The 26,207-nt window shown below is 41.6% G+C and overlaps 1 protein-coding gene across 1 annotated transcript in view; it reads left to right on the top strand.

The window, feature by feature from the left end:
* LOC144728258 (uncharacterized) overlaps positions 1-26,207 on the top strand; it is a 316,355-nt gene that overhangs the window by 232,737 nt on the left and 57,411 nt on the right. The window contains exons 90-95 of the mRNA XM_078607566.1: positions 17,313-17,379; positions 17,584-17,751; positions 17,918-18,034; positions 19,671-19,934; positions 25,027-25,173; positions 25,536-25,723. Coding sequence (XP_078463692.1) covers positions 17,313-17,379; positions 17,584-17,751; positions 17,918-18,034; positions 19,671-19,934; positions 25,027-25,173; positions 25,536-25,723 — 951 coding nt within the window. The remainder of the gene's footprint in view (positions 1-17,312; positions 17,380-17,583; positions 17,752-17,917; positions 18,035-19,670; positions 19,935-25,026; positions 25,174-25,535; positions 25,724-26,207) is intronic.

Raw genomic sequence — 26,207 nt, 5'->3', positions numbered from 1 at the left:
ATGTCTGGAACCACACATTGAAAAGCTAGATGTTAACAAAGTCGTAATTAATCGCAGTAACAGTTCTATTTCTGAAGGCCTGAAATCCGTTTTAGCTAAAGGACTAAACTTTGCAGTCACACCTAGACACATACCAGTTAATGATATAATTGCTAGAGTAGATGTAGCTCTCAAGGGCCTGAGTCACATCGCTGCAGACGTAGCAAGATCTGAAATCTCTGCAACCCTCAAAAACGCTAAGATGCCAGCTAGCAACATCAGCAAAGATGAGCGTTTTGAATTAGCTCAATTAAAAAAGAGGGATGACATTGTCATCCTCTCAGCCGACAAAGGCAATGCCACTGTCATTATGGACAAAACAGAATACAACAACAAAATCCAAGAACTACTCAACGATGGCAGCTATACAAAAATAAAAAGAGACCCCACCAACAGCCTCGTCTCTAAAACCAAGCAAATCATTTCTGATTCAACCGCATTAATTGATCAGACCAAACAGTTCTCATTGAAACCTTCTGCAGCCAGGCCACCAAGATTATACGGCTTGCCAAAGATACATAAAGAAGATACACCTCTTCGTCCCATTGTCTCTACTATCAACTCCCCCACCTATAAACTGGCTCGTTTTTTGTCTGAAATCCTACGGCCTTTCACTGGAAAAACCACCTCTGCGGTACTAAACTCTACTGACCTGGTATCGACAATCAAGGGGATTGCCCTGTCCCCAGACGACCTGCTTGTCAGTTTTGATGTGGTTTCCTTATTCACCAAAGTTCCTGTACCTGACACCATCGCAATCATTGAAGACTTGGATCATCAAGGACTGAATGCTGGGGTACACCCCCCTGGTGAGACACTGCTTAACCAATACATACTTCACCTGGAATGGAACTTTCTACAAGCAAACTGAGGGCACCCCAATGGGCTCCCCCCTATCTCCGGTTGTAGCCAACATCTTCATGGAGAAATTTGAGACTGACGCCATCAAGACTGCCACTCTACGCCCGACCTTATGGAAGAGGTACGTAGATGACACTTTTGTCATCTGGCCACATGGCCGGCCTGCTCTAGACCAATTTCTCGACCACATCAATTCCATACACCCAGCCATCAGATTCACCATGGAAGTCGAAAAAGATGGCAAGCTACCCTTTTTGGATGTCCTAATTAAAAGGAGACCTGATGGTTCAATGAGCCACTCTGTCTACAGGAAAGCCACCCATACGGATGCTTACCTAAAACCGGATTCCCACCACCATCCATCCCAGAAGAATTCCCTCATCAAGACTTTATACCATAGAGCCCAATGCATTTCCGACCAGGAACACATTGGCAGTGAACTCAAACACGTACGCCAAGCTCTTAAGGCTAATGGTTACTCCGACTACACAATCCGCAAGGCCATCACTCCAACCATCAAGAAGGATCCTGTTGAGGAGCCTTTCAAGACCATCACCTTACCCTACATTGCTGGGGTCACAAAAAAGATCTCGAAAATCCTGATTAAACACAAGATCCAGGTCCGATTCAACACAGTACATAAAATCCGTGATCTGGTCCCGTCTGTAAAAGATGTGGTTCCAGACATACAGTACCCTGGCGTCTACAAACTAAGTTGCCTCTGTGGTAGCAGTTACATTGGAGAAACCAAACGACATGTCTCGGACCGCATCTGTGAACATAAAGCAGACCTGAAACACGGTAGGACAAACACCTCAGCCGTGGCAGATCACTGTTACAATTCAGTGGGCTCACATGACATTGACTTTTCCAAGACAGAGGTTCTCTGCAAGCCATCTGGCTATCATGAGAGATTCGTTCATGAGGCGATCCACATATACAAACACAGAGACAATTTCAACCGAGAAGATGGATTCTGGCTTAGCAATCATTGGAAGGACGTAATAAACCATTTCGGATCTTAACTGATTGTGTTCACGTTTACGGTGACTTTCAGACCGCGTTCCACTCACTGGCATGGTGCAGTGTGCAGAGTAATGTATGGTGTCGTAATTGTATAGTAAATATATAGCAGTGTGATACACATTAGGGTGGGTAGAATAATACATAGTGTTATATTAAAATGGATAAGGCAGCAACTGCAGCAGCAGCAACTGCAGCAGCAGCAGCAGCAGCAGAAACTGCAGCAGAAGCAGAAACTGCAGCAGCAGCAACTGCAGCAGCAGCAACTGCAGCAGCAGCAACTGCAGCAGCAGCAACTGCAGCAGCAGCAGCAACTGCAGCAGCAGCAACTGCAGCAGCAGCAGCAGCAGCAACTGCAGCAGCAGCAACTTGAGCAGCAGCAGCAACTGCAGCTCCCTTTGATCCTGTTAATCCTGCATAATGCACATGCATATGTAGTACTAATCACATTCCTGCATTTCCCATAAATATGCTAAATTCCTCTTGATATGCAAATTATTTTGTCAAGGCGCCCAGCTTATATATATGCTCCAAGCTCGTGTGCTGTTTCATTCAGACTCTGTCGCCTCGACGGACCTGGTTTTCACCTGAGGACGGCTGCTTGCGTTGTGGCCGAAACGTCGTGAACTTATTTTGAGATTTATAAGTGTGTGTGTTTTTGGGGAAAATAAGAGCTATTTTCTGACGTGTTTGTCTCTTCTTTCCCATTTAGACATTGACGACTGCGTAGGCAACCTCTGTCGACACGGAGCCACGTGCGTTGATCTCGTCAAGGGATTCAACTGCTCTTGTGCGGCGGGATTCACGGGGCAGTACTGCCAAAATAGTGAGCCGCAATTGTCACACACCACGCTCTTAAAATAAGAAATTATGTCTTGGGCAGTGTAAGGAAAACTATTCAGTCTGCCAAATTAGGATGTAACCGTTTGTGGGATGGAGTCTTTCTTGTTGATTCACGCTTAAGTCAGATACGAGTAGCCAATGTCGTTTCACTATTTTTGTTGTTGCATGAATTGGAAGACTCAATTTTGACAGGGTGTGTGTGCAAAAAATCCTTGCATGTTGATGCAAATGAATTTCCTCATGAGTGGTAAAAATAATAATGGTAATGATAGGTGAAGCGTAAGCCTTTTTGTACGATCTCTAATCTCTGCACTATCCTACGAGTAACATTTCAATGGCGTTGCCCTCTGATTTCCTCACATAGACATCGACGATTGTGTTGGAAACCAATGCACCAACCGAGCCATTTGCATTGATGGCATCAACAGGTACTCGTGCATCTGCCCAGATGGATGGAGTGGTGAATATTGTGCCGTTGGTGAGAAACTTTAAATTGCTCCAACAGATCATGGTTGAGATTGTTAATCTCCATTGATATATTCTGCTGTATCTAAGAAATGTTTCGCATTTATACAAGATGTGTAAATAATTAAGTGAATAGAAATCAATATTTACTGTAAAAAACGAGTGTTCTTCATATACAGTATATCTAACAATATACAATGTATTAATATTTGATACTTTCTTAAAATTTTCTATTCAATTGTATTTTTCACTGTGTAAAAAAAAACATTCTTAGACTTTTTTGCACGCATATATACGTGAGTATTTTCTTGAAAGCTGCCAGTACTGTACTTATGCAAATTATACTGACGATGTATACTGTACTGTGTGTGTTTTGTGAATCCAGATATTGATGAGTGCTCTCCAGGGCGCTCTTCCTGCCATACAACGCTAGGAGTGTGTAGCAACAGTCCGGGATCGTACAGCTGTGCTTGCATAGCCGGCTATGAAGGGAATGGCATTGAATGCTTTGGTAAGCTGCCGATGGTCTGTCCAGTTTTATTAAATATACTGCAAAGTATTATTAAATTAAAGCACACCGCCCACGTACCACGACTGGCTGTGCATGGGTCTGTGTGCAAAGATAGCCAAAATTGATCCACGTTGCTATTAAAACACAAAATGAATGGGCCACCTATGCACAAGGTGGAACATGCTGGCATACATGCCAATTAAATATCACTTAGATGGCCGGTCAATTACGTTTATTAATTGACAGAAAATTGCAATCGACTGCGGAATACTTTCATCGATATATTTGATCAGCTCAAACACTCCCGCAAATCACGTGACTTCTGTTTGGCCACACCCGCTCTGAATCGCTCCTCTCTCTCCATCCTCCTGTTAAAACAGACGCTGTTCTTGCAGTATTGGGGCCCTTTCGTAGTCTTTTTCTCCCTATCCTTATCGTTTCTGAGCCTTTTGCTTCCTTTTTTCATTTTTTTCCTATCTGTTCTCATTTCCCATCATCTCTCCTCTCTATTCCCTTCAGCATTTCTTCTTGACTCTAAACCTCGTCTCCCTGGGTGTGCCACAGGTTAAAAAGGTAACCTTTGTAATACAGTAAATGACTTGGGTTCCTTTAGAAATGGTGACCACCTCCGAAATCCCCTCCAGTGTGACCTGGACCTGGACTCCAGCTGAGAGGAATTGCCACAATCGCCAGTGAACTATATTACATATATAGGCATTCGCCATGTGTTTCAATGATGATTCCACGAGACTGACCAGGCCACATAAATCCTTCTTGCCTGTATACAATTCTGGGCTCCAGGTAGTCTGACACCACAGTGATTACCAACAATGAATATCTCATCATTAATTGTATTCAAATCTAACAATAGATTTACAATACCAGACTAGGAGTCATGAGAATTGCCCAACTGTAATGATCAGTATCATAAAGAATTTTTAAAATTTCACTTGTATGTAAAGCACGTCTTCCATAAGAGTATAGTGATTATTTAATTGACTTTGTCATATTTTGACAATGTAATCGCATCGTAAGAAAAATGTTAGGAATCTTGTTTGACATATGATAAAATGCAATACGCCAATGCTTGCCACCATTTAATTGCAAGAGTGTGAACGCAGCAAGGCAAATACAACACAATGGTTTAAAATGCAAACCTGTCAACCCATACAGTTTACTCATACGGCGTACAGCCATTTCAATAGGGCAACATTTTATCTATTTGTTTGTGTTTCTCCCTTGTGATGGGACTGTGTAGGATGCACGTTGAGATTTATAAGGGTATGGGGTGATTAATATGTTCGGAATTGGTCTGTAACAGGTTAAGCACTGATTAGGGGTTGACATGTATGAAAATGCTGAATAACGAATGAATTATAGAACATCTGTACAAGTCAATGTTTGTAAAAACGAGTGCTTGCTAAGTGTATTCATGTGCATTTGTTTAACAGAGAAGAGACTCTTTAGTTATGGGGACAGTGCGCAGGACCAACAATTATATATCAGAGCTACGGACGCTGTTTCTCCTTTCTTCACACCACCCTATGGATTTCCCCTGGGCTCCAGGTTCTACCAACAGTTGTATGTAAGTATGAAAATACAGTACTCTGTTGGCATTAACGATGTTACGTAGGCATTATTATTAAGTGTTACCCAAGGGAAAGGGTGGTGCAGTGGTTCCCGCATTGTTCAATGAACCCGGCCACCGAAGGATGATTCCTGGCCGCAACTCACATCAGTGGCAAGCAATATCTGACGTGGTCATGGGTGTCCCCTTCTCCAACCTGCACTGACCAGCGTGGTGAGATATGGTAAAACAACCCCCTTAACTGAAAAAATATGGAAAGGCCATCATCCAGCGTTGGGTGAGCAAAGGGCTGTAAATTATATATATTTTGATGGTTGCTTACATATTATTAAGCAGTATACCTATGCAGGAGAGTTGCATATCTTTGCTTATTAATAAGTAATATCAGTTAACACGGTTGTCCAAAACACACACGTGCAAGCTATTTATTTTTAACATGCAGATATTGTGCTGCTTTTACTTATTTTGCTTATAAACTAATTGACTTACGAATGCCTTCATAATACACCCTTTACTGTGCCGAATTATTTTAAAATTCAACACCTGTCTATTGTATTTTATTGCGATGTGTATGCCAATGATGAAATGTCCATTCTGAGTATATATTTTTCAATACCTTAAACATTAACAAATGCAATCCGAGTATAAAATTCCTGACACAATGTTTAGTTGCATTCTATGGGTGGCATATGCAAGTGCTAGCATCCGTACGGAAATTTTGCTTGGATCCAGGTGTTTTGTACAGAGCACAGTAAATATAATCGGACGTCTCAACGATGATTTTATGCCTGCTTTCAAAAATCCAGTTTACAGACAATGGAGTGATCGTTTTCAAAGAAAATGAAGGTGGATCAAAATATGCCTATCCGAACCCACCGTCCAATTGGTACTATTACTGGTATTACGAACCCATGGTTGCCGTGTTCTGGGACGATGCTGATTTTTCATACGGCGGGAAACTCTACTACAAGGTATACAAAACGTATTATGCATCGATCAATATCTCGTGCCTACGTAAATGTCTCACTCGCCCTTCATGGTCCACCGTTTATAAATGTGCATACATAACAGTGGAATGTCAAATGTAATCACAAGTATGGATGCGCCTGACTGAAGTTTCATTTAGAGCACGGCATTGGTTTAAACCGGGTGAAACTTGCAGGAGTGCTCGCTCAGAAGGTCATGAAATCCAACTGCGGTCAGGGGGCCTACTAAAATTGGTACAATTTTTTTGTAAAGTCGAAGACAAAATTGGACTAACTAAACCTGTTCACAATGTTACATTTTGACTTAAAACTTTCGTGACTGCAGGAATTCATATTCTTGGTTATTTCGGTAAAGTCACGTAGATAAATATTTGTAATTTGAATACATTTTTATTTATTTACTATCGACGTGACTTTACCGAAAGAACCAAGAAAATTTCACAATGCTACTTAATACTGATGCACTATTTGCATGCCGTTCCGATTTAATGATGTCCTTTTTTGGCAATCTTGGATTTGTGCAGTCTATTTTCCTCCTTTATAGCGCTAAGTTAACTGAATTTATTTCTAGATTTGAAGCTTTCGTGACTGCAAGGATTCATATTCTTAGGTTTTTTCAGTAAAGTCACGTAGGTAAAACATTAAAATTAATGAAAGTAAAATAAAATAAAAATCACGACGTTTCGGAGGCAACACAAGTCTCCGTCATTAGGTGGGACCGTCACAGCCAGATTTGCTGCATCAAGTGAGGCAATGATTCAAGATGTAATCCCTTAAAAGCAAGTTGAGGGGGAGGAGAGGGGGGCTCATCAGAATGTGGTAGCCAATGAATGGAACGTATCAGGAGGGAGGAGGGCGGGGCTCAAAGACTGCACGAAGTGCCACGTAGAACGCATCGGGAGGGGGAGGGGGGCGGGGCCAAAAGAATGGACGACGTGGTACACGAGAGTCGGCGGCGTGGACGTGGCTGTGCGCAAGCAACTACTGCTGCACACGCCAACGCATTGGACAGAGAGGGGGAGGGGAGGCCAAAAGAGAGTGTGGGGTGCAAGTGTACGTGGACATGTGTGTGTACAAGCACCTGTTGATACACATGATAGAAAAGAACGAAAATGCCCATGTTTATACCAGTGCTGGCTGAACAATGAAGAGAGTACTGTTAAACACTGGGGATGTTAACACTCGGTAAAGTAAAGTAAAATAGTGCCTGTCAGATAAGATGGTCCAAAAATGTGTAATTAAGTCTTTTTTGCGTGGTTGATAACATCTTTCCAATGATTACTAAGTTTGTACCCATCATCACGGTTGAAATTATGTCTGTGTTTGTATATTTTTATGGCTTCGTATACAAAACTTTGATGGTAGCCAGGAGGTTTGCAGAGCACCTTGGTCTCGGAAAAGACAATTTCATGAGAGCCCACCGAGTTGTAGCAATGATCGGCAACGGCCGAAGAATCAGTTCTGCCGTGTTTCAGATCTGACTTGTGCTCGCGGACATGATCAGAAACATGACGTTTCGTTTCTCCAATGTAGCAATCACCACAAATGCAACTCAATTTGTAGACTCCAGGATATTGTAAGTCAGGAACGACATCCTTCACAGATGGAATCAGATCACGGATTTTATGCACTGTACTGAATCGGACTTGGATCTTATGTTTGTTTAGAATTTTGGAGATCTTTTTGGTCACGCCTGCTATGTATGGTAACGTGATAGTTTTGGTCGGAGTTTCAAGTGGCTGTTTCTGTGTGGTGGGAGAAACAGCTTGGCGGATAGTGCGGTCAGAGTATCAGTTCATCCTGAGGGCCCGATGTACATGTCTTAATTCACCGGTCAGGTGGTGTTGGTCAGAAATGCCATGGGCTCTGTGGTATAGCGTTTTGATGAGAGAATTCTTTTGAGATGGGTGGTGGTGGGAATCCGGTTTCAAGTTTCACACAGATTCCTACTTGAAACCGGATTCCCACCACCACCCATCTCAAAAGAATTATCTCATCAAAACGCTATACCACAGAGCCCATGGCATTTCTGACCAACACCACCTGACCGGTGAATTAAGACATGTACATCGGGCCCTCAGGATGAACTGATACTCTGACCGCACTATCCGCCAAGCTGTTTCTCCCACCACACAGAAACAGCCACTTGAAACTCCAACCAAAACTATCACGTTACCATACATAGCAGGCGTGACCAAAAAGATCTCCAAAATTCTAAACAAACATAAGATCCAAGTCCGATTCAGTACAGTGCATAAAATCCGTGATCTGATTCCATCTGTGAAGAATGTCGTTCCTGACTTACAGTATCCTGGAGTCTACAAATTGAGTTGCATTTGTGGTGATTGCTACATTGGAGAAACGAAACGTCATGTTTCTGATCGTGTCCGCGAGCACAAGTCAGATCTGAAACACGGCAGAACTGATTCTTCGGCCGTTGCCGATCATTGCTATAACTCGGTGGGCTCTCATGAAATTGTCTTTTCCGAAACCAAGGTTCTCTGCAAACCTCCTGGCTACCATCAAAGGTTTGTACACGAAGCCATACAAATATACAAACACAGACATAATTTCAACCGTGATGATGGGTACAAACTTAGTAATCATTGGAAAGATGTTATCACCCACGCAAAAAAGACTTAATTACACATTTTTTGACCATCTTATCTGACAGGCACTATTTTACTTTACTTTACCGAGTGTTAACATCCCCAGTGTTTAACAGTACTCTCTTCATTGTTCAGCCAGCACTGGTATAAACATGGGCATTTTCGTTCTTTTCTATCATGTGTATCAACAGGTGCTTGTACACACATGTCCACGTACACTTGCACCCCACACTCTCTTTTGGCCTCCCCTCCCCCTCTCTGTCCAATGCGTTGATGTGTGCAGCAGTAGTTGCTTGCGCACAACCACGTCCACGCCGCCGACTCTCGTGTACCACGTCGTGCATTCTTTTGGCCCCGCCCCCCTCCCCCTCCCGATGCGTTCTACATGGCACTTCGTGCCGTCTTTGAGCCCCGCCCTCCTCCCTCCTGATACGTTCCATTCATTGGCTACCACATTCTGATGAGCTCCCCCCCCCCCTCTCCTCCCCCTCAACTTGCTTTTAAGGGATTACATCTTGAATCATTGCCTCACTTGATGCAGCAAATCTGGCTGTGACGGTCCCACCTGATGACGGAGACTTGTGTTGCCTCCGAAACGTCGTGATTTTTATTTTATTTTACTTTCATTAATTTGAATGTTTTACCTACGTGACTTTACCGAAAAAACCTAAGAATATTAACTGTATTTGTTTGAAAATCCAGCAATTATACATGAACCAATGCGTGTGGTTTTCTCAAACTGATGTAGCAATGAATCATTGCGTAAAAAAAATAAACCAAATGACTGCATTTTTCAGGAGTATGATTTTAGGAGCAACGTCCCACAATCAGCTTCGGAGTTCAAGCAAAAGGTGCAGGAGCAGATCCGAGCCAACTTCAGCAATGTTGATGGAATACAGAATTATGATCCAACCTGGATACTGAAGATCACTTGGGAAGATGTCCCGGCCATGCCTGCCAGGAGCAACCAGGGATATGTAGGCCCTTCCTTTGGTTACACATCGATATAAATGTGCACATTTACATTCCATCACTTCATGTGCAGGTGTTGGACAGATTTGTTGCATCGTAAGTTCATGAGGGGTGGCGCAGCTTGAGGAGGGCTTCATCCAGCAGTGGATAGAACATTCTGGATGAGATCCTCCCAGCTCCGTGCAGCCTCATGGGGGTTATTTGCTTCACTCCACCGGTCATTGCAGGTTGTAAAAGGTGGGGAGAATAGATGTGGGAGCATAGAAGTGCAGTACAACAATTTATTTTTCTTCACTGCCCTTGACAGCCCATCACGTATCCCCACAGCCTATACTAACCTGTTAACAGACTCATACATGCTTAGCTTTTGAGATCTAATGAGATTGGGTGCATTATGGGTGACCTGGTCATCTGGGTTCACATTTAGGTTCATGACCATGAAAACATATTTATTCATAACATCATTCACATACTTTAGAAATATACTAAATATAGGTGTATACATCTTATCATATGGAGGATAACATTTAATTGCGTGTATTGTATTTTGCAAACCATTTTAAATTACAACATCTACTTGTGTCACTCAAGTAAAACACGTGACAGGCTAGCAAGTGGACCCTAATTTAACTTTACATTTTTCTTTTGCGCCGGTAGTGGGTGAGTCATGTGATTGCGATGACGAGCATTGACTTGTTTTTCTATAATCGCTGGGTATGTGTTTTCTTTCTGTTTCAGACAAACACATTCCAGGCTGTGCTGAGCACAGATGGCGTCTTCTCATTCTGCCTGATCATATTTAAGGATGGAGGCATGCACTGGAGGACTGAAGTTAGGGCTGCCAACGCAAACAACGCCCTGATCGGATACTACCAGTGGGTGTAGTGGCAGTGTTTGAAATGACTGTTGAAATAACATGCGGATTATACCATTGGAACCTCAGCTTTCCTTAGAGCCTAGTCTCACATGGTTTTGGACCAGATGACGCCTTTTCAGATGACGCCTTTTGGCGTCATCTGTCTCGGGTGTGGACCAATCAACTTCAAGGACAGTGCATACATTATCAGAGTTATGTTTTTTGTTTGCATTATGACTGCAGGTATTGTGGTCTATGCAAACATGACTCCTCGTAAAAAAAGGTGTCAGTTTTGTTGCCAGATAAAAGGGTAAAAAAACAATTAACAACATGCGGATTATTTACCCCCAAATCTGTTGCTGATACTCTCAGTATCTCCATGCTTTGGCTTTGTTCTCCTTGCCTATGACATAATCACACGGGTCCCCATTAGGCTACAGCTGAGTGAGCGAGTTGATTAGTCCTTATGAAAGGAAAACATATCCATGTCTCCAATTCTTTGCACTGCTTAAGAATGCCTTTCTTGGAGGCTGGTCAGTCAAGTCCTTGAGCAGACTGTGTGAGCATGTAAATGTAGCGGTTATGTTTTAGTTTTTTATAATATATCTGTCTATGTATTATCATACAAATGTACGGTCCTATATTTGTAACTGTGCATTCCTCGGCATTCCCCATACGTCATGCCTCAAGTGGAAGAGGAACTGAAGTCGACTCTACCTCTCCCCTATCCTCTCTTCCAGAGATTATTCATCGACCTTTTACAGGGCCAAAATACCATCAGAAAACGTTGTGGATCGCTATCGTCCCGACGTGTTTGCTGGAGAAAACACAGGTAAACGACGTTCATTTTCTTGTTGAAACATACTGATTGAAGTGTTTTTTTTATGACATGTTGTGGGAAATATTTTAAAATGCACTTTAATGTGTTTAAGTTTAACCATTAAGCATTAGCTTGTATAGTTTATTTTTTTCTATAAATAATAGAGAAGGTAGATATGAAGGCCTAAAGAACAAATATATATAAATGATACATTATATTTAAGTTTTAAGTGTATGATTATTTTTTTAAAAATACAGTAAAACATTGCTGTTTTTTCTAGTGGATATGTGAAAAGGTCATATTTGTGAACGTCTATAGAAATTACAGTTATATGTGATGGTCTCATTATGCAATGTCGTAATGTGTTTGAATTACTTTCAGGTTTAAAGGGAAGGTTGGCGTACAGACTGGATTCAAACTCAGCGGCCACCAAGAACCCAAAGCGCCAGTGCCTGACCTGGTATCAAAGCGAGCAAATGATGAACTTCAGTCCCTTCACTACCTGTCCCTGCTCTCTCTGGCAAGGGCTATTTGACAGCAGATACACATATGGATACAACATAGCTTATTATGGATATCAGATTTCGTATGTCCCAGGTGAGTCGGACTTATCGCGTTCATTTTTGCACAAGCTACAATGCTGATTTGCGATGCAATAAATATTGACAAGAATCTATGGAACACGAATGCTTTCACACGTGATAAATGGATCAAGTTTGTGCAGTGTAAGAATTGATCGCAATTCGTATGTGTTGCGTGTGATCACTTCGTGGAAACACTGCAGCCACTATGGAATTTTCCAAGCATCACAACAGCAACAACGTAACATCAATGTACAAATGCAACTCTGACCCCCCCCCCCCCCAAAAAAAACTAAAACGAATAAATATTCGTGGAGGGGGTTGATTTGTTACATCGGTAGTTGCAATGTTTTATGCTTATCAAAGGTATTTGTAATTTACAGGCACATCCTGGAGTCTACAAAGCGTGCAGAAGGATTTTTACGGGACAGGGGTCAGGTGCTATTACAGCTGGTGGGGAGCGTTGCTGTACGGGAGGTACGAGAAATATCTGCCCACTCCGTGGTTTCAGTACCAATGGTGGTGGTGGTCATACTACTCTGCGTTTTCGGCCGAACGTAACACCTATACCGGTAAGTTATTGCGCGCGAATATGCATATTGTTTATTGGTAAGGAGGTGAGCGTCCAAGAAGAGTTTGGCAAACCTCATATGAGGATACACCTTGTTTGACAACACTCGCCAAACTAATGACCATCGGCTTGGACCTGTGGCTTGGACAGAGCAGTAGCCATAGAGCAGGCCCACAGTAAAAGGTAAAGGTGCAGCCCTAAAATTACTTTTGGCTAGAGATAGGAAGACCTGGCAGAGAATGGCCTGACGACATAAGAGATTGACATCAGAGATTGGTGCAAGACAAGATGTGGTCACTACTTGAGCACATTGGCACAAGACAAAGGAAAGTGGAAACAAATGACGAAATGTGCAGTGGACACCTACGGGGCTATCTGCACATGGATCGTGATGATGATGATTATTTTAATTTACAGGTTCTGCTTTTTTGTTTGTCTGACCTGTTGTTATTAACATTGGACAATCCAAACAGAATTCAGCGACACGCATCTGATTACCTGTTAATAGTTCCCAAATTTTGCACACAATTTGAAGCAAAAACATTACATGCAGCTGCCCAAATTTTTGGGACAACCTAAGTTACTACTAGCCTTTTGCCCGTCCAAGGACGGGTGTATTGCAAAATGCGTGTGCAATTTGTAAGGGCGCGGTGACACAGACTTATTTCATTTATAAGGTTATAATTCCTTGTTCATCATGACGTCCTTTTTATTTTGATGTCTCAATAGCGTTACGGAGATTGCGTGACGTGAGGGTTCTGCCTTTGTAGTGAGGGTTGGAAGTTGACGCCGAAGAGGGGGGAGGAGGCGCCTCGGCCCCCCATCTGGAGTGACGTCAGCCGCTAATTATTATGAATGGGGGGGGGGAGGGTCCATTTAGAGGACGTCACCTGTTAATGATTATTAATGAGGGGGGCTGTTCGATGTGGAGTGACGTCACCTGCTCATGATTATTAATGAGGGGGGAGGGTGCTCCATGTGGATTGACGTCACCTGCTCATGATTATTAATGAGGGCGGGGTGTCCATTTGGAGGACGTCACCTGGTCATGGATATTAATGAGGGGGGCTGGTCGATGTGGAGTGACGTCACGAGTGTTAAGGACAGACATTCCTGGGTGATTATAGCAGGTATGTCTCTTGGCATCCCCATTTTGCCATCTCCGTCTTCATTTAAAACTGACTAACGTTTAAGTGTGAATGTAATTTTACAGAAATAATTGCGATTATCATTACGTTTTTTCGTGTCATTCTGTAATTGTGGAATGCTTTGATTTTGTCTACCGGCTGAGTCGCCCTTGAAAAAAAGAGAGCTTATTAGTTCAATGTCCTTCATTACTCATTGGGAAGTAAACATATGATTCTGATTTTCTCATGCCACGGTTTGGTTAATCTACACCAAGTGCCTTATTGCTGATCTACACACGTGCCTGTCTAATAATTATAGTTAATCAAGAGTAAAAAAAAGTTAGATTCTTATATTGTAGATCTGCATATGCTCGCTCTCTTTATGGTTAAGCCTGTAATTGTTGGATACTAAAATACTGTATATCAATTATAAGTTTTTACTATAATACTCCTATAAAACAAAGCTCTGTAGTAATTATGTTTACGAGCTTTGGCAGTCATAATCTACCTCGTTTTAATTTTAGCACCATCACAAACTGGAGTGCACTTCCTGAAGGATGAACCGTGTATTCTTTTAATCAACAATAATTAAAAGTCTTAATTTAGGAGCTTTCGTGACTGCAGGAATTATTCTTTGGTTCTTTTCGGTTAAGTCACGTCTAAAAATAAAATAATAAATTAAAATAACATATTACGACGTTTCGATTGCAACACAAGCAATCATCATCAGGTATAAAAGAAATAGCAACAAAAATCTAACTAGAAAACTATAGACAGACATACAAGCAGACAGACATCACAACGGCACACAGAGAGAGGACACAAATCGGCACAAAGAGAGGGGTCGTTTCTGTGACGGTCCCTTAAATATAGAGAGGGGGGGCGGGGACGGAGAGAGGGAGGGGGCAGAGAGAATTAGCATATCAATGAGTGTACGGCAACGTACTGCTGTTGCAAGTAAGATGACAATGTGGAACGGGCACGCAAAATTGAAAACGGGCACGCAAAATTGAAAATTAGGAGACAGGCACACGAAAATTAAATAACCTAGCAAAATATCGAAATGTGATGTAATACAACACAGAGAGTCGGTTAACACACAATTAACCAGGCTATGCGTTAATTGATTGCTTGTGTTGCAATCGAAACGTCGTAATATGTTATTTTAATTTATTATTTTATTTTTAGACGTGACTTAACCGAAAAGAACCAAAGAATAATTAAAAGGTTACTTGTGAATGTCTTCTTGTATCAGAAAAAGAAGTGGATCCCTTCAGATACTGCTGCCAGTCCGGGGACAATCGGCTGTGCAGCTTGTACCACCAGAGGCGTCCTATTAACCGATGCACTTACTATAGACCTCCTTTCTTCGGTAAGCCTATTTTATGACTTCACATTAAAGTTTTATGATCAATTATCCGGCACGTAATTATCCGGCTTCCAACATTTTCCGGCGGTCCCAGGCCGATCTGCCGAAACCGTGGTGCCGATTGCTATACCAGTATGGCAATCGTCACCATGTGCGTGACAAAAAAGTACCTATGCTTGATTTAAGTGTTATATATTATATACGGTACATTATTCACTACATGCAACTTAAACAATGAAAATACTGCACTCTATACATCACCCCATGCAGAGTCTTAGAGATTGGAGTGGTAAGTACGGTACAGTAAATACGGTAACTTTCTAAAGTAGGATTTTTTTTTTGCCTCTTTGTATGTTTATTTATTCCAATTTCATATCCTAAACAAATGTCAAACACTCAAAGCATACATCTGAATCAAACGTTAAATTACTCGCAGATTATTCCATTGGATATAACTGCAGGACATAGCAGCATCTCCCCACTACTTGTGAAACTACTGGAGACATTACGCACCTGTGAAACACATTGCCTTATGGATAGCCTCGTGCTATAAGAAATGGGCGAAGATAAAAGGAGTTGTGACTTGGTTGACTGAACGTTGTGCTTTTTCTTCTTGCTATTTTAGCATTACTCTTCGGCGAATCTCACATCACGAACCTTGACGGTTACTCACAAAAATAATAATTGGGGATGGTGAAATGTTTGGCGCACTGGGACTATGAACTTCACCATTTAACATTGTCAACTTGGTTACCCTTTTCATTGCAGCGTTTCTCATTGGCGACCCTCATGTCACGACCCTGGACAATGCCGCATACACCTTCAATGGCCTGGGAGAGTACACGGTCTTAGAAGCATTTGGAGAGAACATCACTTTCACCATGCAGGCCCGGACAGCAATTGCAGGTGTCATTGGAGTCTCCAAAGCCACTTCTTTTGTTGCCATTGTAGCCCAAGAAAATGGATCCGCAAAGGTATGTGGCAGTGACGCGATATAGTATGTTATGTATATTTAACTTTACACGTAAATATGTTTTTACTCATCCATTGTATAAATAATAGCCACACAAACATTCCGAATCACCTGCCTAACAAAAGACTAAACCTGAATTAATATACATGTGTTTTAGGGATGACATTCAGATAAAAAAACTATTTAAGGACTATTTTTTTAACTTCTTTAAGATGCATAGATAATTTCCATTTTGTACAAATGTAAAATGTCTCTGTGCTAACAATAGTAAAGTGCTCCGATTATCAGGGGTGGCTTTGTGCGGTGCCAAAGAAGTTCAACATACATACAATAGTATATGTCACCTTACACCATGTAAAACCACTTTTGCCTGGGAAAAAGCGTGAAAGTGACGTCACTTCTAGTGTTCGGATGATGATTGCTTGTGTTGCAATCGAAACGTCGTGATTTAATCTATTTTATTTTATACCTACGTGACTTTACCGAAAGAACCAAAGAGTATGGATCCCTGCAGTCACGAAAACTTCAAATCTAGACTCAATTAAAACTCAATAAGCAATATAATGAAATGCCGTACCTAGGCCTGATTTTCACAATCCGAACTTGGGAACATCCCTTATGTGTGTTTTACACCCCCTGCCAGGATGGAGTGAGCTCTTTGGGTTAGGCTGTCTTTAACATTGGGTTATAGGCCCTGCAAGCCTGTACTTAAAAAAAAATAAGGCAGAGGTGAAGCACTGCAATTGCTTGTTCACTCCATTGTTGGCAGAAGGTTGTCAATACAGAAGGCTCTACAGAGCTCCTCTAGAGGGCATTTTCTGGCCTACTCTTCCACGCTGGCCAGACCTTGGTGGGGGATACTCACACTTTTCCCCACGACACATGAATATTGACAATATGGGGACCACCGTTTTAAGCAGTATAACTCAGTGATGTGCCAGTGTGTTGCAAATCTTAATTAGCGTAAAGGTATCATACATACAAAAATATATGTTAATGGTTAACTTAAGCTTTGTATATATATTTTTTTATTCAGTCATTATTGAAGACTGTGATAGAGTACTTTCAGATAGTGTAATGTATTGTTTGCTTAAACTTTTTTTGTGTGTAATTTACAGGTTGAATGGATTCTCAAAAACAATATCACAATAATCCTAGTAGATGGTGACGTTGCAAATATCACAGGTAAATCTCCCTTTTATCTTTGCACACGTTACACATATTGCAATGGGAACCTAAATAAATATCAACCTGTTTATTAAGCTTACCGTGAATACTATCTTATGCTATTTTCTGCATAAGTGCACAACCACCTTTCCCAAATTTTAATGACAGATGTCTGCCCAAAAGTCATTGCCCATGCATTCTGTTCTCGACGATTTTTTGCAGATTCACGCGTTTACTTCAATAAAACCTCCGTTTGGCGATCGGAAAATTCCTCCATCACTGCCTCCTTCCCGTCGGGCATCTCTGTGAACGTAACGGCTTCTTACGGGGCCCTCAACTTCATCACAATGCTGCCCGAGAGCTTCATCAACATGACGCAGGGTTTGCTGGGTAAGGGACTCAACTGATACCGTGGCTAACAGCGATTCTACCAGCGGCGTGTTGCCAAATTTAATATTCATCTGAAATTTCGGAAAACGTGGCGTCACAGAAAGTTACGTCGCTAACATGGCATCGTATCCTTTATTTCTTCCGATCAATTTTTTTTTATTTGCAGGCGTTTTCAACAAAGATCCAACAGATGATTTCCGAGCTGCAAATGGCACTGTGCTACCTTTTAATGGGACAGATGTACCTTCAGAGTCCAGGATTTACTATGAATTTGGGGTTACATGTAAGTATTCATAACTAGTGTGCGTGACACTTGTGTACGTAAGGCTTTTATTGTAAAAATTATAAATTGTTCATACCTTTTTTTTACTGTTAATATACCAGCACATGTGAGATTTTGGTGACGAGCCTTCAATATTACTTGAGTATTGGACATTTGAATAATATATAATGGTGTTTCAATAAGTAATGGTAATTTTAATGTGAGATTAATTCAATGACTAAAACGTACATTTTCAGAAAGCATCCGTTATCATTAACTTGACAGACTATTTTTCTACGGTCATCTTCAACTCCTAAAATATGCGTTTCCCAGTGTCTCATAATCTTCATAATTCCAACAGTGTAAATGTATTTTGGTTGGCCCTTAAGCCGTGATAGTTACCACCGCACCATTTTACAAGTAATAATAATAAAAATTTTACTGTTTTGTCGCATCCATACTGTGCTCAACCACGACCACACTGAAGGTTAAAACATTAATTTTCCTGCTTGTTCCCATGAACTGCTGAACTTTGGAATTCTCTCCCATCGTCTATTTTGCTTACTCAATTCAAGAAACGTATCCCCAAAACATAGTGCTGTTTGTTGGTGGGCAATATACGTTTTGGTGTCTGTGCTCAGCAACTGTGTTGAATAAAAATAAAAAGAACAAGAATATCTAGGTGCTGAAATCACTCAGCACCTAGATATATATATTTTTTTAAACAGTTGGAAGTCTGAAGAGTCGAGCGCCCGGCTGTGTGCCAGATGCTCTAGATTAGTGCTTCTTAAACTGGGGTGCATGCACCCCCTGGAGGAGCAAGATGCCCTCTCTGTGGGTGCCAGATATGGCCAGATTTTTTTAGAGTGTAAATCATCGTAACACAAATTAAGCATGGGCATGTAAGTACAACTACTTGGTTTCATCAAACCTATGTATTTATTAACATCACATTTCAACGACTGAGAACTAAAAGGGTGCTAGGCTGCAGTAAAGGTTAATAACCACTGCTCTAGATGACTATTCCATCACAGCTTCTAGCAGCTACACTATTGCCTGTGCAGTATAAAACATTATTGTGCGAACTCTATCAACACACCGTGATATTGTGTTTACATGTCAATATTGATCCAAAATCAACCTGTGAACATGATCAATGTTGGCTAGAATTTGAATAAAAACTGGCCTCCCACTTCTATTGGCAAAATGAACATGTTCGCATCCTCATTGTAGCCATTCCACCAATTAAAACAGTTGTCGCCATTGTTTTTCTGAATGTGTGGAAGGGTGTCACCATTTTTGATCACGTGCTGCATCTCATGGAGATGATAAAATTGCACATAAGTACCAGGGGTTATACCCAATTCACTCTGCAATTCTGAAACTTAAATCTCACTGGCATAGGTTCGAGATTTACCGAAAGATTTGTTTATTTAATGAAATACTCTTGTGTTCCAGCTTGATGCCTAACTATACGACGCGATCAAAATATCGTGCAACGTAGCCCAAATGGTTTAATAACAAAATAAGAACATGTCACATGGATATTAAACCTGCATATTACTGTGCTTCGATTTAGTTCCTAAACGGTATATTGTAAGCCATCTAAATGCACCCACATTTGTGAAAATAAAGTATTACCTTATTCTTTTCACAGGGCAAATCACTGCAAACACGAGCTTGTTTTCCTACAACACCAGTGATGGGGAGAGCTGGCACACCTACAACAACAACACTTTCGTGCCGTTATTTTACGAAGACCTCATAAACCAGACATCTCCAGAACGACTGGCCTTCGTCAACGCTTCCTGCGGAGGGCAAAAGGACTGCATTTTTGATGTGCTCAGCACTAACGACACCAACTTTGGAATGGCCACAAAGAACAGCGCTGGAGATTTTGGATCTCAGGGCCAAGCACTGCGTGAGATATACCTACAGTCTAGATTTTACTGGTAGGAACCCACTGGTTCCACCAGCCCACAGGGGATTATTGTGTCCGTCCGTCCGTCGTGCAGGGAGGGGAGGGTGGGGATGGGCTGGGTGGGGAGGGTGGGGTTGGGTGGGGGGTGGGAGGGGTGGGGCTGGGTGGCGGGTGGGAGGGGTGGGGCTGGGTGGGGAGGGGCTGGTCACCCCGTGGTGCCCTTATAAAACTCAACGTTTAACCTACTCACGCCGGCTTGTGCCCGCCCTCACAGTCGGGTATATTTGCGGTAATACACCACGCCGCCGTTGACCCTGGCCATTGACCGAGCAACCAAACGTTCCTACCAGCTCCCTCCGCAGGAATGTGTTTTTGCAGATTGTACTATGCAGGTTTTAGTGGCTCTGTTGGAAAGCTTCCTGATATGTTTATGGGTTGTACCATCAATGTCTGATGTCACGCTCCTCGTGTTGGAATCTCCTTCAGGAACCGAATTAGGCCGCTGTCGGTAGCCTAAAAGAGGCCTAGAAATAGGGTTTCGTTCCACCAAGTGGGGCACTACCTACTTTTTTAATATTTATCATCAGAAATATATAGATATTCCTTAGGAAAAAGTTCTCCGCACACAACCTTGCAGTTTTTGAGAAAAATGATGCTAAAGGTGCCCATTTTGAAAAAAGGGAAACCATAGGGAATTTTGCCCTTTTAAACCTGTTTATCATATAAACCCAAAAATGCAGAATTACCACTTGAAGTACAAAATAAACCAGTTTGAAATGTGTGATATACCTGAAGTTGCTATCTATGCACAGTAAACATGATAAGATTATCAAGAAAACTTCTGCTGTAGCATTAACATCCCAATTACTTCTCATTATGTTGTTCCAATTGAAAGGTAATATTTGAGGTAAAATCTGAATAACAAATAGAATTAAGCCAAAATATAATATATAAAAAAGCACTTTTCAAAATAACACATTTAATGGTGAATTATCAATTCGCATACATGAGCAGCAACTGCACTACATGTACATATTCACAGCAATGATTATTGTAAACAAGATTGAATTTTGATTGATTTATATATTATGTCCTATATATATAGGACATAATATATAAATCAGATATATATATGTCCTAGATTTGAAGCTTTCGTGACTACAAGGATTCATATTCTTAGGTTTTTTCGGTAAAGTCACGTAGGTAAAACATCATAATTAATAAAAATAAAATAAAATAAAAATCACGACGTTTCGGAGGCAACACAAGTCTCCGTCATCACCTGATGACGGAGACTTGTGTCATCACCTGATGACGGAGACTTGTGTTGCCTCCGAAACGTCGTGATTTTTATTTTATTTTATTTTTATTAATTTTGATGTTTTACCTACGTGACTTTACCGAAAAAACCTAAGAATATATATGTCCTATATTAATTTTATTATCATATACACATCACTAAATATCAAGATCACTGTCCTCACTATCAGATTCACATGAAACAATATCCTCAGTTAATCTCACATTGTCACAATGAACACATTTACATAGGTCAGTGCAGGCCAGGTCAGCCTTGTGGCATGAGCACTTTCCACCTGTACAAGTACGAGACTTACACCCACAGTGGAGTGACCCCAAAATCTGTTGAGAAGCTGGATCTTTAGTCATCCATGATATGATGAGATCACCATCCTTGACAATCCATCCAAAGCCGTCTGGACTGGGAGCATTTATAAAAGGATCCAATGCTCTCCTGTGGATTGCAGCTACGTAGTTAGCACGCTTGAAGTGCTCTGTAAGTGCATCTTTTGTTAGAGGTAATGCCTGTTCGGAAGAGGCCTGGACACAGAACCTATTGTATCTGGCCAAATTAACATCTGATACCTTTTCTCCATACAGCTCACACACAAAACGTTATATGGTCACAAATGTGGTGCTGTCCATTTCAAATTGCCTCCCAAGAGCAACAAATGCACGGATGTACTCTGCATTTCCAGACACTATATTTAGTGGTTTCTCTTTTCCTTTCCCATAAAAGGAACTAGTTGAGTCACAGCCAGTGAATGTGTGTAGTCCTATCAGTACCTCTGTTAGTGAAAGACCCAAAGCAGAACCAATAGCCTGGAGATCTAACATTCTTTGCCTGTCTTTTGTTCCTGTCAGAAAGTACATCTTTGCAGAGGGAAGCTTAGCCATTATTGAAAGTGAAATGATAGCAACATCAGTGTCAGGACTCTGGATGATTATCTTATTATAAAGTTCACTCCAGGCATGTTTTGCATGAAGTAGGAGCCTCGTGTCAGCTTCTTCATGGTCACAAGTCAAAGATTCTACCTCTTTGACAGACATAATTCCATCTTTAAGAGTGAGTTGATGACATACATTTCTGTGTGCCACAAAGATAGCTATGTCTTTTCCAGCTGCTTGTAAAGGCACAGTTCTCCATGTCTCAAAGAGAAAGTCTGTCAAGGCTTTTTTATTTTCACCACTGGCTAGAAACTTGGTCCACTGACTTGGAGTCTTCTGCTTGATGCTGTATATTTGCAGTAATTGTTGTCCAGCAACAGCACGTCTTGATCGTTCAGCATTTTTGATGCTCACTGCCGGGTAGCGATCAATGACAAAATCTACCCTTGGACAACTGAACTTTCTACCCATCTTAATCACAAGTTGAAGAAGATCATCAGCAAGCTCACCGAATGTGTCTGGTATATTCTTGAGACTCCTGATCAATGCCATGCCATCTATCAGTAGGGCACCATTATCACCAACAGTCTTGTTCACATGACAGTCCTTGTTCTTTGATTCTAAACAAGCTAGAAAAGCAGCCTTATTTGTTTTGGCTAATGAACCATCAGTGCTTGCTAGCGGGGATGAGATATTGCCAAGTGAATATGTCAGAATCTCTTTCAAGTTTACAGACAGGGATTGACTTATCACTAACAGTCCTGCAAAGAGTCTCTTGTCATTTTTTAGAATGACTTGATTTCCATCTTTTGTCTTGGATGATTTCTTCATTTGATCCCCAAACGTAGTGAGCTTCAAGGACTTTATTGGAGAGAAGAAGTCTGTTTTTGATGACTGGACTCGATCTTGGATGAAAATTTTCAGAGCTGTTTCACCTTTATCACAAGCACTTTGTATGTCATCTCTGACAGTCTCTGTAGCAACAACACCAGAGCTAATACATACAAGATCTTCACGAGGCAGCAAGGGATTGATCATAGACTCAACCGCTGAAACCAAATATATAACAGCAGCATTGTCTTTTGCAATTCTTGTTGCATCCAACTCTTTATGACCCCTCTCTTCATGTTGCATTCCAGCCATCATTTCACACTGCCTTGTGATTGCAGAACGTTCAGGATGAGACAGTATCCATCGCTGGACGGCACCTCTGTTCAATGTTATCCCAGTTATGCCGCCTTTGGTCTTTGAATCACGGTTGCAGGTTTGTTCTATTGCTTGGTCACAAGCTATGGATGAGAACCTGTTAGCATCCTTACGCTGTACTGTCCAGTTTCCTTTTGCAGTAACTTCTTCATAGCAGTGTGGATGAGTCTTTGGAAGATTGATCATCTCGACCCAATATGCTGATAGGTACCTTGCATAATTTTGGCGGTCATATGCAAAATACCATGCCAGCATACGTCTCACTGTTGCTAAGTGAAGGCTCCAGTCAGAGCATTAGATAGGACATGTATATTTAAAGCCCTACCTTCAATAGAGAAATAATTTGATTAAGGAATTACATTGCATTCACACGCAATATGTAAATGTAATTGGAGTGACCCCACAGATTTGTGAACAAACATTTTTTTTTACCTACCTATGTTTTTCAGTTTTGCTGAGAAATCTTGTGTAATCTCGATAGCAGGATTTGTGGTAGCGGACCTCGATTGCAATGCATTCTTTCCCACGAATGTGTGTCAGAATGCTCTCATCTGATTTCATTTGAGCTGCCTCACGAAGAAGTCCTATATTAAAGATATGAAGAATAAATTATAAACTCAGTTGGCAATATATTAACTTGCATAACATTCAATTCAAGTGGGTAAACATACCTGTGTTAATCGAGCTTGATCGCCGCTATCAGATAAAGCTGCGCTGCTTAAGTCCTCCTCCATGTTTACATGTGCGTAGTGATATTGGCTTGATTTTGGCTCTGACCTACTTACATTTTCGATGCTGATTGGTTGAAAATCTAGCTCAACAGTTTTATATGTCTCAATACGCAGTCAATATAGTGCGCCAATAAATTACACTTTTCTCATTAACTGCAGGATAATGCGTGGAGAACTTTTTGCTTGGATACCTTTTATTAACGTTGAACATATTGAGCAAAAGAAAAAGTAGTGCCCCGTTTGTCGGAACGAAACTAAACGATACAGCTCACGTACAGCGGCCTACATGTTTCGGAGCTCCCGCCACGGAACACTTCAGATATCCTGCTGAACGGCAGGGAACTGAATGAACCGAAATTAACTCGTAATTAGAGGCTCAGTTATACAGGGTGATCCATTTATAGAGACCCCACTGATTTCCAATGACCCTCTTACGGTACTTTATTTCCAACAGGTGGTTGGGTATTGAGAAAGCGAAGGCTCCGTATCTCACAGAGTAACGGAGAAAATATTTAATAAGGGTATTCACCAAGTATGTTAAGGGTATTCACCAAGTATGTTAATTATTTTCTCCCCTTCTACCCTTTTCCCCTCCCCGGTATAAACGTTCATGTCCCCACTCATGGTCACCACCTGGATGGGGCGGTGAACCCAGGTCTCCCACCCCGCCTTTAAGTGGGCACCTGGCGCGCCGAAATCGGGGCTGCTGTTCGGGGAATTTATGTCCCCCCCCGTCTCCGTTCGGAGGGGGACATTCTAGAGGCTTTCAATGCGATCGTTGTGTTTTTACATCACGCGATCCCGTTATTGTAACAATATCTATACATGGTTCGACAATAAAAAAATAACTGGAAGACGTCATAGAGCGAACTCTTATTTATAGATCAGTGGTTCGTGTTATATGAGAAGAGGATGACTACACACTTCGGCATAGTTCTTAGACGACCCTTGTTCAATTTCTGTTGCAGAAAACTTCCCTCCCAACATCACAACGGGCGGTCGACTCTTCACCAGCCTCAATCAAACGGTCTCGGTGCAGATCAATGCAGAGGACCCCAACAACGACACTATCGTATTTTCCATGGCAACCAACTCGTCAGGCCTCACAATCACACGTGAGTAGTTTGTGCATGTCTAGAATTCTAATTTGCGACGTACGTTTTGTAACTTACGATTGTGTACAATGATGACCATTTTATTTGGATTTTAAACATACTCTGTTTCCTGTACAGTGTAAGAAAATTGTAATTGTATATGATCTGGGATTACTTGGACTTTCCCGTTACTAAAATGAATGTTCAGGTGTATACTTAATATCGATGCTTAAGTTAATGATATGCGTTGCGTGTGTGTAAGAATTGATGTTTCAATCCGTGCATGTTGTATATAATGGGTTCACATATCTCTAGTCACGAGAGGCCACTCCGTCCTTCAGTGTAACAAAATGACCGTGGTTTTTGGGTGCTGGCTGTTGCAGCTGATGGGAATTTGACGTGGAGCCCCAGAAGCTCGGAGCCAGCTTTTGGCGTGGTGAGCGCCAGCGACGGCAAGGCCTCCTCTGCGCTGCTGCTCAACCTCACTCTCTGCAACTGCAGCGCCCATTCCACGTGCCTCTACAACCAGACCACCCTGAGCATGAATTCCAGCGACGGATCCTCTTTCCAGGTCAGCTGGGAAGTCCCTCACTTCACGACTTCAGTCGCAGCCACCACGTGATAGTTGTTTCAGAAATGACGTTCATGGAAAGTTGATCAATACCTTGTTTTAACGGCTTATTCTCGTTCCATTTCTTAATTAAACGATGACCGTGTGATACTGCTTTGGCAGTGGGGCAGAATAACAAAAACTTTACACATTCGTCAATAACAACCGTCTTCAGGTGAAAAGGTGTCCCCCTCTTTTCAGACGGTTGCTTGTGTTGCGATCAAAACGTCGTGATATATTTTTTTTCTACCTTCGTGACTTTACCGAAAGAACCAAAGAGTCAAAAAAAATTCGACCTAATAATTTGAGAGTAGACAAAGCAGAGACAACTGATGATGTTGGATGTAATCTCCAGCGAAACGTCGGACAAATCTGGAACATTTTATTGGTAGGACCTCCTGGTTACACCAGCCCACAGGGAATTATTGTGTCCATTGTGCAGGGA

The sequence above is a fragment of the Lampetra planeri genome, chromosome 28, assembly GCF_965212315.1.
Source record: "Lampetra planeri chromosome 28, kcLamPlan1.2.h2, whole genome shotgun sequence".
Taxonomy (NCBI): Eukaryota; Metazoa; Chordata; class Hyperoartia; order Petromyzontiformes; family Petromyzontidae; genus Lampetra; species Lampetra planeri.
The sequence above is the reverse complement of the archived record's forward strand: the minus strand, read 5'-3'. Positions and strand labels throughout refer to the sequence as shown.